Source organism: Oncorhynchus keta, chromosome 34 (genome assembly GCF_023373465.1).
Source record: "Oncorhynchus keta strain PuntledgeMale-10-30-2019 chromosome 34, Oket_V2, whole genome shotgun sequence".
NCBI classification, from domain to species: domain Eukaryota; kingdom Metazoa; phylum Chordata; class Actinopteri; order Salmoniformes; family Salmonidae; genus Oncorhynchus; species Oncorhynchus keta.
In genome coordinates, this window is record NC_068454.1 from 71,964,653 (window position 1) to 71,978,765 (window position 14,113).

The following is a 14,113-nucleotide window of genomic DNA, read 5'->3' on the forward strand; positions in this document are numbered from 1 at the left end:
TGAGTAATAGCCTCAAGTGGATGTTGCTCTAGATGCAGAAGTCCCGCATCAGGCTCAACATCCACTCGAGGGCTCCCCCTGGCGGGCTGTCCAGGTGAGCTGTACAGTCCATTTTGGAGCCCTCGAGTGGATGTTGAGCGGGACTCAAGGATGTCTCCATCAGGGAGAGCCACTGCTCAACTGGATGTGGAAGTGTCACCAGATACACAGTTTCTGTAGTGGTTTGCATTTTGCCTGTACATTTCATAATATAATTTTTATCTAACAGGCTTATATGTTGTTTTGGACTGTTAAGACATTCATTAAGATTAAACTTGACTGTTATTGTTGCATGTAGCAGTCAAGCTAGCTAGCATGCTAGCTATCAATCATAATGGGTTTGGTTAGCTAGCTAACTAGGGCCGTCAACCAGATTAGCATCTGAATTCTAATTATTTTGAGTGTAATGCAGTTGTTTGGTGACACTAACCATATTTTCATCCAGTTTTTATGGGAGTAAAGTCATACCTTATTAAAGTAAATCATGACAGCTGTCATGGAAACAGTTTCGGTACAATTTTACAAATGCCAGCACAATGTTTGGTTTGACATGGTGGGATCTGTTTGTATCAATAAAATGAATTATGCGAGAAATGAAAGTGGAAACACCTTTATGCGCAAATATTGAAAGAATAATACATTTGGAGTCACGCGATGACATGGTGTGGTCCTCCCACTACGACCCTGGAAAGCATGTAGTTTATAAGGCTACAGATTAAATCAATTGTGAAGTTCACAGGGTGGTGAAAGTGCTCCTTTCCCCAAAAAATGTTGAGGAGTCTTATTCTGGTGACATGATGATAGATGCGTGACTGCTGTTTAACAAATAAAAATATCAATAAATGGTTAGCAGATGTTAATGCGAGTGTAGTGAAATGCTTGAGCTTCTAGTTCCGGCAGTGCAGTAATATCTAACAAGTAATCTAACAAATTCACAATGACTACCTTATACACACAAATGTAAAGGGAGGAATAAGAATATGTACATATAAATATATGGATGAGTGATGGCCGTGCGGCTTAGGCAAGATGCAGATGGTATGGAATACAATATATACAGTGGGGAGAACAAGTATTTGATACACTGCCGATTTTGCAGGCTTTCCTACTTACAAAGCATGTAGAGGTCTGCAATTTTTATCATAGGTACACTTCAACTGTGAGAGACGGAATCTAAAACAAAAATCTAGAAAATCACATTGTATGATTTTTAAGTAATTCATTTGCCTTTTATTGCATGACATAAGTATTTGATCACCTACCAACTAGTAAAAATTCAGTCTCTCACAGACCTGTTAGTTTTTCTTTAAGAAGCCCTCCTGTTCTCCACTCATTACCTGTATTAACTGCACCTGTTTGAACTCGTTACCTGTATAAAAGACACCTGTCCACACACTCAATCAAACAGACTCCAATCTCTCCACAATGGCCAAGACCAGAGAGCTGTGTAAGGACATCAGGGATACAATTGTAGACCTGCACAAGGCTGGGATGGGCTACGGGACAATAGGCAAGCAGCTTGGTGAGAAGGCAACAACTGTTGGCGCAATTATTAGAAAATGGGAGAAGTTCAAGATGACGGTCAATCACCCTCGGTCTGGGGCTCCATGCAAGATCTCACCTCGTGGGGCATCAATGATCATGAGGAAGGTGAGGGATAGGCCCAGAACTACACGGCAGGACCTGGTCAATGACCTGAAGAGAGCTGGGACCACAGTCTCAAAGAAAACCATTAGTAACACACTACGCCGTCATGGATTAAAATCCTGCAGTGCACGCAAGGGCCCCCTGCTCAAGCCAGTGCATGTCCAGGCGCGGCTGAAGTTTGCCAATGACCATCTGGATGATCCAGAGGAGGAATGGGAGAAGGTCATGTGGTCTGATGAGACAAAAATATAGCTTTTTAGTCTAAACTCCACTCGCCGTGTTTGGAGGAAGAAGAAGGATGAGTACAACCCCAAGAACACCATCCCAACCTTGAAGCATGGAGGTGGAAACATCATTCTTTGGGATGCTTTTCTGCAAAGGGGACAGGACGACTGCACCTTATTGAGGGGAGGATGGATGGGGCCATGTATCGCAAGATTTTGGCCAACAACCTCCTTCCCTCAGTAAGAGCATTGAAGATGGGTCGTGGCTGGGTCTTCCAGCATGACAACGACCCAAAACACACAGCCAGGGCAACTAAGGAGTGGCTCCGTAAGAAGCATCTCAAGGTCCTGGAGTGGCCTAGCCAGTCTCCAGACCTGAACCCAATAGAAAATCTTTGGAGGGAGCTGAAAGTCCGTATTGCCCAGCGAAAGCCCCGAAACCTGAAGGATGTGGAGAAGGTCTGTATGGAGGAGTGGGCCAAAATCACTGCTGCAGTGTGTGCAAACCTGGTCAAGAACTACAGGAAACGTATGATCTCTGTAATTGCAAACAAAGGTTTCTGTACCAAATATTAAGTTCTGCTTTTCTGATGTATCAAATACTTATGTCATGCAATAAAATGCAAATGAATTACTTAAAAATCATACAATGTGATTTTCTAGATTTTTGTTTTAGATTCCGTCTCTCACAGTTGAAGTGTACCTATGATAAAAATTACAGACCTCTACATGCTTTGTAAGTAGGAAAACCTGCAAAATCGGCAGTGTATCACATACTTGTTCTCTCCCCACTGAACATACGAGATGAATAATGTAAGATATGTAGACATCATTAAAGTGGCAATATTTAAAGTGACAAGTGATAACTTTATTGAATCCATTTATTACATTTATTTAAGTGGCAAGAGATTTGAGTTTCTCTTATCCAAAATGTTCTCATGTAGACTAACCTATCCGCACTATCTGCCAGCTGTTGGCTGGAGTGCACATGCAAAGAGTAAGCACATTTGCTATTTAATGCAACAGTTTGTGACAACTATTGGTAGAGTTGAAAATGCAATGGAAACATTTAACATTCAATTTTTATTTGGTACATGAAAACCAAAAAGTGTGTGCCATGTCATCAGGCACTGACTTTTGTCCTCAACATGTCAGTTTGGTGGAAACACCAATGGTAGGACAATGTGCACATTTTCTTTGAGGATTTTAGAATATTCCCATAAATCTGTTGCCAGATTTTATTTGGAAACCAAGCCAGTGTCCGACTTTTCAGATGCACCTCCCCGACTTTCGTCTACAGCTTCGTTAGGCTTACTGTTTGAACACACCCCCTTTCTATCTTTTCCTCTATTGACTTCCATAGAGATAGATAGGGAACTCAATTTTGTTTCTGTGCCATTATAGCATATACAGTGCCTTGCGAAAGTATTCGGCACCCTTGAACTTTGCAACCTTTTGCCACATTTCAGGCTTCAAACATAAAGATATAAAACTCTATTTTTTTGTGAAGAATCAACAACAAGTGGGACACAATCATGAAGTGGAACGACATTTATTGGATATTTCAAAAAATTTTAACAAATCAAAAACTGAAAAATTGGGCGTGCAAAATTATTCAGCCCCTTTACTTTCAGTGCATTAAACTCTCTCCAGAAGTTCAGTGAGGATCTCTAAATGATCCAATGTTGACCTAAATGACTAATGATGATAAATACAATCCACCTGTGTGTAATCAAGTCTCAGTATAAATGCACCTGCACTGTGATAGTCTCAGAGGTCCGTTAAAAGCGCAGAGAGCATCATGAAGAACAAGGAACACACCAGGCAGGTACGAGATACTGTTGTGAAGAAGTTTAAAGCCGGATTTGGATACAAAAAGATTTCCCAAGCTTTAAACATCCCAAGGAGCACTGTGCAAACGATAATATTGAAATGGAAGGAGTATCAGACCACTGCAAATCTACCAAGACCTGGCCGTCCCTCTAAACTTTCAGTTCATACAAGGAGAAGACTGATCAGAGATGCAGCCAAGAGGCCCATGATCACTCTGGATGAACTGCAGAGATCTACAGCTGAGGTGGGAGACTCTGTCCATAGGACAACAATCAGTCGTATATTGCACAACTCTGGCCTTTATGGAAGAGTGGCAAGAAGAAAGCCATTTCTTAAAGATATACATAAAATGTGTAGTTTAAAGGTTGCCACAAGCCACCTGGGAGACACACCAAACATGTGGAAGAAGGTGCTCTGGTCAGATGAAACCAAAATTGAACTTTTTGGCAACAATTCAAAACTTTATGTTTGGTGTAAAAGCAACACAGCTCATCACCCTGAACACACCATCCCCACTGTCAAACATGGTGGTGGCAGCATCATGGTTTGGGCCTGCTTTTCTTCAGCAGGGACAGGGAAGATGGTTAAAATTGATGGGAAGATGGATGGAGCGAAATACAGGACCATTCTGGAAGAAAACCTGATGGAGTCTGCAAAAGACCTGAGACTGGGACGTAGATTTGTCTTCCAACAAGAGAATGATCCAAAACATAAAGCAAAATCTACAGTGGAATGGTTCAAAAATAAACATATCCAGGTGTTAGAATGGCCAAGTCAAAGTCCAGACCTGAATCCAATCGAGAATCTGTGGAAATAACTGAAAACTGCTGTTCACAAATGCTCTCCATCCAACCTCACTGAGCTCGAGCTGTTTTGCAAGGAGGAATGGGAAAAAATGTCAGTCTCTCGATGTGCAAAACTGATAGAGACATACCCCAAGCGACTTACAGCTGTAATCGCAGCAAAAGGTGGCGCTACAATGTATTAACTTAAGGGGGCTGAATAATTTTGCACGCCCAATTTTTCAGTTTTTGATTTGTTAAAAAAGTTTGAAATATCCAATAAATGTCGTTCCACTTCATGATTGTGTCCCACTTGTTGTTGATTCTTCCCAAAAAAATACAGTTTTATATCTTTATGTTTGAAGCCTGAAATGTGGCAAAAGGTCGCAAAGTTCAAGGGGGCCGAATACTTTCGCAAGGCACTGTATATTGATATTGACATTTCAAAATGTGCTTCTATTTGATGATTAATCAGCTCTGCTTACTCCATCAATAGGCTTTTCTATAAACGTACCTAAAACCTCCTCCCGTCCTGACAGCAGCCACACTGCCCTGCTGGTACGCAGGCCTGACCATTGGTCACGTTGGCACCCCTCCTCACAGCCATCTGGGCACGGCACAGACCCCGCCGCTCCAGGGCACAGAGAGGAACAGGTGCTGGCACACAGGCTGTAGTGGCTGAACTGGGGGCAATGAGCTGGGGAATAGAATATTCATGATTAATACATGCATTTGTAAATGTATTTATTTTATTTCACCTTTATTTAACCAGGTAGGCAAGTTGAGAACAAGTTTACAATTGCGACCTGGCCAAGATAAAGCAAAGCAGTTCGACACATACAACAACAGAGTTACACATGGAGTAAAACAAACATACACTCAATAATACAGTAGAAATATAAGTCTGTATACAATGTGAGCAAGTGAGGTGAGATAAGGGAGGTAAAGGCAAAAAAAGGCCATGGTGGCGAGGTAAATACAATATAGCTAGTTAAACACTGGAATGGTAGATTTGCAGTGGAAGAATGTGCAAAGTAGAGATAAATAATAGGGTGCAAAATAAAAATAAAAATACAGTAGGGAAAGAGGTAGTTGTTTTGGCTAAATTATAGATGGGCTATGTACGGGTGCAGTGATCTGTGAGCTGCTCTGACAGCTGGTGCTTAAAGCTAGTGAGGGAGATGTGTTTCCAGTTTCAGAGATTTTTGCAGTTCATTCCCGTCATTGGCAGCAGAGAACTGGAAGGAGAGGCGGCCAAAGGAAGAATTGTTTTTTGGGGGTGACCAGAGAGATATACGTGCTGGAGCGCGTGCTACAGGTGGGTGCTGCTATGGTGACCAGCGAGCTGAGATAAGGGGGGACTTTACCTAGCAGGGTCTTGTAGATGACCTGGAGCCAGTGGGTTTGGCGACGAATATGAAGCGAGGGCCAGCCAACGAGAGCGTACAGTTCGCAGTGGTGGGTAGTATATGGGGCTTTGGTGACAAAACGGATGGCACTGTGATAGACTGCATCCAATTCATTGAGTAAGGCATTGGAGGCTATTTTGTAAATGATATCGCCGAAGTCGAGGATTGGTAGGATGGTCAGTTTTACAAGGGTATGTTTGGCAGCATGATTGAAGGATGCTTTGTTGCGACATATGAAGCCAATTGTAGATTTAACTTTGGATTGGAGATGTTTGATGTGAGTCTGTAAGGAGAGTTTACAGTCTTATCAGACACCTAGAATATGTGGACAACTACAAATACCTAAGTCAGAGCCGTCCAGAATAGTGATGTTGGACAGGCGGGCAGGTGCAGGCCGCGATCGGTTGAAGAGCATGCATTTAGTTTTACTTGTATTTAAGAGCAATTGGAGGCCACGGAAGGAGAGTTGTATGGCATTTGGCCCACAATGTTAAACAGATCTCCAGTGAAGACCTAGATGACTAATTAGACATTGATGGCATCTTGTTTGGCTTCATTAATGAGAATATATATTTAGCTTAAGTTTCCGTATTCTAATTATTAAAGGGCAATCAGCAGAGTTTTATAGATTGAATGCATTGTTAGGGACACATTTGAGCAATATGATGCCATTTTCTGTCAGAGGGGAAACTTACCACAGCCAGTGTGGTTCCTCCATGGGCCCACCTTGACCCCTGCCTCCTGACACTCCACATGATAGGACTGCAGCTGCTCACACAGCGGCTGCTGGGTCTGGTTCCCTGCCACACACAGATCAGCCATGTAGTGGGTCTGTGGCTGGACTACAGAGTGACAGGGGGTGAAGGGGCCACCAGGCAGTGTGAGTAGGCCACAGTAGAGCTCACAGCCATGCAGGGACACTGACAGATTGGGCAGTTAGCCCCAAACCCATCACTGCAGGGGGACGCAGGCCTGCACATGACCCATGTCAACAGACGACACAAAACCCATCGGGGTCAGAGGTCAGGGTTCCGTTGGGCACCTGTAGGTCATCCATGGGGTCATTGTTGTAGTTCCCCCACAGGCCATACTCTAGTAGGATGAGTCTGAGATATTTACCAGGAGCAGCTTGTGTAGACTGGAGATGACCTGGACTGACCCAAGGGCCTGGATGGTTACCAGATGACCATTCTGATGCAGACTCGCATCACTGTGGGAGAAGGGCAGGTTCTCAAGGACTCCATTGACCTGGGTGAAAAGGGAAAGTTGATCACTATTGATTACATATTGTACAGTAAGTCCTAAATATGTCAAGTTCATTTGTAAAATAATACAAGAAAAAAAGCAGTATCTGCATCAAACAACATAAAACATTAATGCTGATGGTGAAACTCACCCTTTACCTGAACCTCTCCAAGATGGCCAGAGAACCATCTTCATCCTATTTATTTATTATTTAATTTTATTTCACCTTTATTTAACCAGGTAGGCAAGTTGAGAACAAGTTCTCATTTACAATTGCGACCTGGCCAAGATAAAGCAAAGCAGTTCGACACATACAACGACACAGAGTTACACATGGAGTAAAACAAACATACAGTCAATAATACAGTATAAGCAAGTCTATATACGATGTGAGCAAATGAGGTGAGATAAGGGAGGTAAAGGCAAGAAAAAGGCCATGGTGGCAAAGTAAATACAATATAGCAAGTAAAACACTGGAATGGTAGATTTGCAGTGGAAGAATGTGCAAGAAATCAAAATAATGGGGTGCAAAGGAGCAAAATAAATACATAAAATAAATACAGTAGGGAAAGAGGTAGTTGTTTGGGCTAAATTATAGGTGGGCTATGTACAGGTGCAGTAATCTGTGAGCTGCTCTGACAGTTGGTACTTACAGCTAGTGAGGGAGACAAGTGTTTCCAGTTTCAGAGATTTTTGTATGATGACCATGTGTATTTCCCGGGATGCATTCTCACTGCCATGACGCAAAGCCACCATAAACTCCTCAACAGTTTAAGAGTGCAGCTGGCAGGTATGGAGCAGGATGTAGTCACGTCCCATGGAACTCAAACGCCTGCCCGTCAAACGTGTTGTAGTGGGATCTGCCATCCACTAGGTTCTTATGGCTGCAATCCCGTTAACAGGAGCGATATGACAACAGCCAGTGAAAGTGCAGGGCGCCAAATTCAAAACATAAAAAATCTCATAATTAAAATTCCTCAAACATACATGTCTCTCATACCAATTTAAAGCTAATCTTGTTGTTAATCCCACCACTGTGTCCGATTTCAAATATGCTTTTCAGCAAAAGCACCACAAACGATTATGTTAGGTCACCACATAGCCACAGAAAAAAACACATCCATTTTTCCAGCCAGAGTCACAAAAACCACAAATAGAGAGAAAATTAATCACTAACCTTTGATCATCTTCATCAGATGACACTCGTAGGACTTCATGTTACACAATACATGTATGTTTTGTTTGATGAAGTTCATATTTATCAAAATATGAGTTTACATTGGCACGTTACATTCACTAGTTCCAAAGACATCCAGTGATTTTGCATAGCCACATCATTCAACAGAAATACTTATATTACAGGTCGAAGAAACATTTAAAACGAAGTACAGAATCAATCACTAGGATGTTTTTAACATATAGCTTCAATAAAGTTTCAACCGGAGTATTCCTTTGTGTCTTCATGAGCAATGGGATGCAAATGGATACCATGAGGAAAAAGCATGATCAGAAAATGGCTGACTGCCAGACACCTGATAGATTCTGCTCTCATTCACTCCCACAACACCATAGAAGTCTCATTCAAATTTCTATAGATGGTTGACATCTAGTGGAACCCCTAGGCAGTGCAACATTAATATCTCAAGGGGATTTCAATGGGCACTCTGGTGAATACATACAATGCTCAGAATTCTCATTTCCTGTTTTGATTTCTTCTCAGGATTTTGCCTGCCGTATGAGTTCTGTTATACTCACAGACATCATTCAAACAGTTTTAGAAACTTTAGTGTTTTCTATCCAATACTAATAATAATATGCATATATTAGCAACTGAGACTGAGGAGCAGGCTGTTTACTTTGGGCAACTTATTCAGCCAAGCTACTCAATACTGCCCCTCAGCCATAAGAAGCTAGACAGTGTGCCACTCTGGGCCTTGGATAGCTGCCATGTACTCCCTTCTGAACACCACACTCCTCCCCCTCCCAATTGGAGATTTTATGGCAAGACGTGTCCACCTGCACGGAACGCACATCTCGTCTCACAGGACAACACCAGGTACTCTTCATGGTGGAAGTGGCCGCAGTCCTCGGGCTGGACACAGAGGGTGCCACTGAGCACCAGGCCTGGTTCACAGAAGCAGTTCTCCCAGTGGTCTGCAGGCAGCGCCACAGTTTTGTTGAGCCAACATTCGCAGATGAGAGTAGGACCAGAGCCGTGTTAGGTGAACACCACACTCCTTGTGCCTTTTGGACAGGCTCTGTCTGTGAAGGGAGAATGACATTGTTTAGTTGTTATACAGTGTATAGGCATGAGTGATTTTGGCTCCACTGGGTAAATCAATGATGTGTTACTGCCATCTAGTGGTAAAGAGGCAGCAGAGGCACTGGCCTGAATAATAGTAACCGTTTTCTAAACAAGCACCTGCTATTCATTTTCAGCCTTATAAAACCCATCAACATCTTAGCTGGATAATAAATTCCCGTAAAAAATTCATGGAGCAAAACCACAAGGCAAGTATCTGATTGTGAATGCAAATAATACCACTGCCCTGGCATTTGGGGTGGCAGGGTAGCCTAGTGGTTAGAGCATTGGAATAGTAACCAGAAGGTTGCAAGTTCAAACCCCTGAGCTGACAAGGTACAAATCTGTCATTCTGCCCCTGAACAGGCAGTTAACCCACTGTTCCTAGGCTGTCATTGAAATTAAGAATTTGTTCTTCACTCACTTGCCTAGTTAAAAAAAGGTAATATTAAAATAATTCCTTATGGTGTGTGATCAATATCAACTAACCAAACACAATGAAATGTTAATACCGTACTTTCAGAAGAATCTACAAGCCGTCCAAATGTAATTTGGTACACAGCAATGTGTAACGCCAAACAGCGCAGTGTTGCAATTCCAGAAAATGTTCATTTGTTTTTGCTTGTGGAACAAGCTGATAGAGGTGCATAATTACAGCAAAAGTTGGGGTGGGCTTGATCCTCAGCCCTGTCCAACTTACAGGCTTCAGCGTATTCATCCAGCCACCTACATAGAGCAAGCTGTTGGTCTTTGTGATGACACACAGGTCACCAATACAGAGGTTAAAGAATTCAGCTGGGTCCACTTTGACGTGACAGTCTCGGAAAGTCACGTTGACCTACACAATCTTCCCACACACCCCTGAGCTGGAGTAGAGGTTCAGCTGCTCTGGGGAACATTTCAGACAGTTTCCAAAGTTGGGGTCCACACCATGTGTAGTCTCCACTCTTCCACAACTTCTAGAACTCTGTGGAAACCCACCCTGTAAGCTCATCAGCAGGGTCAGAGTTCTAGTTGCCACACAGGCCGCAGGTGGGGTTGGAGTATTTTCCAGAGAGGATGATGGCGATATTTGCCTTTACTCTCATGCTGATGGAGAAGCCCCAGTCTGTGTGGATGTAGATGATCAGACCAACAGCATAAACCACTGTGGAATGACTGAAGAGGAAGGGCATGTTCTTCTGGATTCCATTCACTTGTAGGGGGAGGAAACCCTGGACTCAAATGTTTCAGAATGAGGACCTTAACAGGCCCATTCACAGATTAGGGCTGGAATTTCTGCCTGAAGTGTCAAATCGAATATACCCCTTTTTATACTTAAACATACTGATGCCAAGAGTGTGCAAAGCTGTCATCAAGGCAAAGTGTAGATATTTTGAAGAATCTAAAATAGATTGATTTGTTTAGCACTTTTTCTTTACCACATGATTCCATGTGTGCTATTTCATAGTTTTGATGTCTTCACTACTATACACTACTACTATGTAGAAAATAGCACAAATAAAGAAATCCTGGAATGAGTAGGTGTCCAACTATTTAATAAAAATATTTCTTTCATTCAGATCTAGGATGTGTTATTTAGTGCTCCTTTTATTTTTTTGAGCAGTGTATTTATATATGACAAATTTTACTTCACTACATTTCTAAATAAAATAATGTACTTTTTCCCTGACACCCAAAAGTACTTTACTGCTTAGCAGGACAGGAAAAGTGGTCAGATTCACGCACTTATCAAGAGAACAGCCCTGGTCATCCATACTGCCTCTGATCTGGTGGACTCACTAAATACAAATGCTTTTTTTGTAAATGATTGCGTAAGTGTTGGAGTGTGCCCCTAGCTAGCCATAAACATAAAATAAAATAGTACATTGTGCTGTCTGGTTTGCTTAATAAGGAATGTGAAATTATTTCTACTTTTGATACTTAGGCATATTTTAAACCAAATACTTTTGGACTTTTACTGGATGACTCACTTTTACTCTGATAATTTTCTAATAATCTACAGTATCTTTATTATTACTGAAGTATGACAATCGGGTACTTTTTCCACCACTGACCTTAAGTTTTTTTTGTGCTACATTGATTACTGCATTGTTGGGTTTGGAGCTTGCAAGAAAGGCTTTTCGCTGTACTTGAACATGTGACATTAAAACTACATAAAAGACCAACGACACTGCAGAGCCATGTCAAATACATTTACATGTCTGAATGTAACATCAGTCTGAATGCTTACGGCAGAAGGTGCTGCCCCTTCATGGCTTGATGGGAACCTGGGAGGACTGACAAGCACCTGTGTAGGCCTGCAGATTCTGGCACAGGACTTCCTGGTTCTTGCCCTTACTGATGACATTAGACCCTAGGGTCCACCAAATCATGGCACCAACTGAGAGGGTTTTGCTGCGACCAGATCCCAGACGTCCTGGAGCTTTCCTTACTGTACTGTAGATCCGTGTCGGAGCAGGGACCTCCACAGTCCACATGGCAGGACTGACCCTCCTAGTCCAAGACCCTCCTCCAGCTCCAGCCGAAGGCCGCCTCATCCATAGCAGTAGCACCCTCTGGTATGCGAAAGTCATTGTCCTTGTTGCCATGGTTGTTGCCACACGTCAGAGCTTCTTCTGGGCAGGCCTACCAGGATGTAGTAGAACCAGTCGTATTTGACATGGAGGCCGAAGCTGGTGTCAACGACCGAGAACAGACTGCTCTCTCTGGCCATTCACCAGAGAAGGGAGAGAAAGGAGACAAATGGTCATTTCAGAGTAGAGGGTGGATGTATTTCATGTAAACATTTACTTGTGTGGAATAATTCATATAATCAAATGTGTCAATAGGCAATGATTAACTAAAATGGCATTGGAACATGTGATTGGACGCTCTCAAATTGTGCAATCAACCCGAGTAATCATTCCACCTCAAAGTCATTCCACTGAAACATAACTTATTTTTTATCTCATAAAAAATTTCTTCCCTGAAAAGCTTTATTCGGTAATCTACATTTTTCACCCAGTCTAGCTAAAATGCCATACAGACATGCACTTGAACTTGACACGAATCACTATTCAAACACAGCCCATCATCCATCCAGAGAATGACCCAGTGAACTCTTATTACAAAAGGGATGTTAAACCGTCACTCGGTGGAAAACAATTACAGAACGGTTGACCAATAGACATGCCCAGAGGAAAATCACTGCATGGTCTATAGCCTGACTGAGTCTGTTGTAACTTTCTATTGAATGTAAAGTGCATGTGTGTATTTGTAACGTACCCAACAACAGCCGCTCTGGATAACAGTGTGGTCCTTGTACACAGTGAGCTGTAGTGCTTAAATAGATGAAAAGTGGTTCTGAGCATGGTCAGTTTGCACCTTTACAGAGAAGGGTTCTGCAGTACTGGCGTGGGTGCATTTCTGGACCAGAGTAGTTTCCATGGTAGTTATTAAACACCAGGCCATCAAAGGTGTAGTAGTGGTGGCCTCCGAGCACCCAGCAATCATCTTTCTGGGCCAGGTCAACAGATTAAGGGCTTGGACTGGAAAGACAGGCGACAAGAAATAGGCTCTTGAGAGAATTCACACAGATTTGACGACTACTGCAGTTGACCGTGTTCCTAATTGAATGTATCAAATTTCAAAGCATATCAAAATTGTCCATTATTCTTGTGACTATTACAGTCTGTTCGTTTAAATTAGATGATTATAAATGCGTTGACTTGAGTGGCATCAAATATTCGAACAGGCATTCTCTAATCTGCACAGAGGAAAAAACTGCGCTGTTGGAATCTTTCTAAAGTTGAGGTATATTCAACCAGAAGTGTGATAGAGATTGACATGTTAGCTTCTGAACAATTGACAGGTTAATTAATTCTGACCAAGTTTTTGATTGACAATAACAATTCCACTAGCCCCTGGAGGCAAGCAATCAAGATTTGGTGTAAACTGTGTGCAAAATGTTGAAATAAAAAAGGTCATTGCCAACTCCAGGAGAATGAAAGCATTGAGGAAGTATGAATCATAGGTATAGTATAAATCCTGGTAAATACATCAGGCTGAATACATCCAACGTATACGGAACAAAAATATAAACGCAACATGAAACAATAAAGCTTTTACTATTATAGTTCATGAGTTATAGTTCATGAGGAAATCAGTCAATTGAAATAAGTTCATTAGGCTCTAATCTATGAATTTCACGACTGGGAATACAGATATGCATCTGTTGGTCAAAGATACCTTAAAAAAAGAAATGGTCCTCAGGATCTGACCATGGTATTTCTGTGCATATTCAAATTGCCATCGGTAAAATGCAATTGTGTTTGTTGTCCGTAGCTTATGCCTGCCCATACCATAACCCCGATATAGGCACTCTGTTCACAATGTGGACATCAGCAAACCGCTCAATACACGTGGTCTGCGGTTGTGAGGCCAGTTGGATGTACTTCCAAATTCTCTAAAATGTCTTTGGAGGTGCCTTATGATAATGTAATGTTCATTTCTCTATCTGGCGACAGCTCTGGTGGACATTCCTGCAGTCAAAATGCCAATTCCACACTCCCACATCTGGGGCATTGTGTTGTGTCGAAACTGCACATTTTAGAGTGGCCTTTTATTGTCCCCAACACAAGGGGCACCTAT

General features: G+C 42.2%; 1 protein-coding gene and 1 long non-coding RNA gene across 2 annotated transcripts; both read right to left on the minus strand.

The window, feature by feature from the left end:
- Nucleotides 1-28: 28 nt before the first annotated feature.
- On the minus strand, nt 29-7,233 carry LOC118367796 (alpha-tectorin-like). The gene is made up of 4 exons (XM_052492661.1): nt 7,054-7,233; nt 6,630-6,976; nt 5,040-5,222; nt 29-180 (listed from the first exon to the last, which is right to left on the minus strand). Exons 2-4 carry the CDS (start codon nt 6,754-6,756, stop codon nt 29-31), a joined length of 462 nt encoding a protein of 153 aa, XP_052348621.1. The 5' UTR covers nt 6,757-6,976; nt 7,054-7,233.
- Nucleotides 7,234-7,238: 5 nt separating this feature from the next.
- On the minus strand, nt 7,239-13,435 carry LOC118367801 (uncharacterized). Its single transcript, XR_004822179.2, has 3 exons — nt 12,749-13,435; nt 11,715-12,189; nt 7,239-9,441 (listed from the first exon to the last, which is right to left on the minus strand). It is a non-coding gene; the product is annotated as an uncharacterized LOC118367801 (long non-coding RNA).
- Nucleotides 13,436-14,113: the final 678 nt, after the last annotated feature.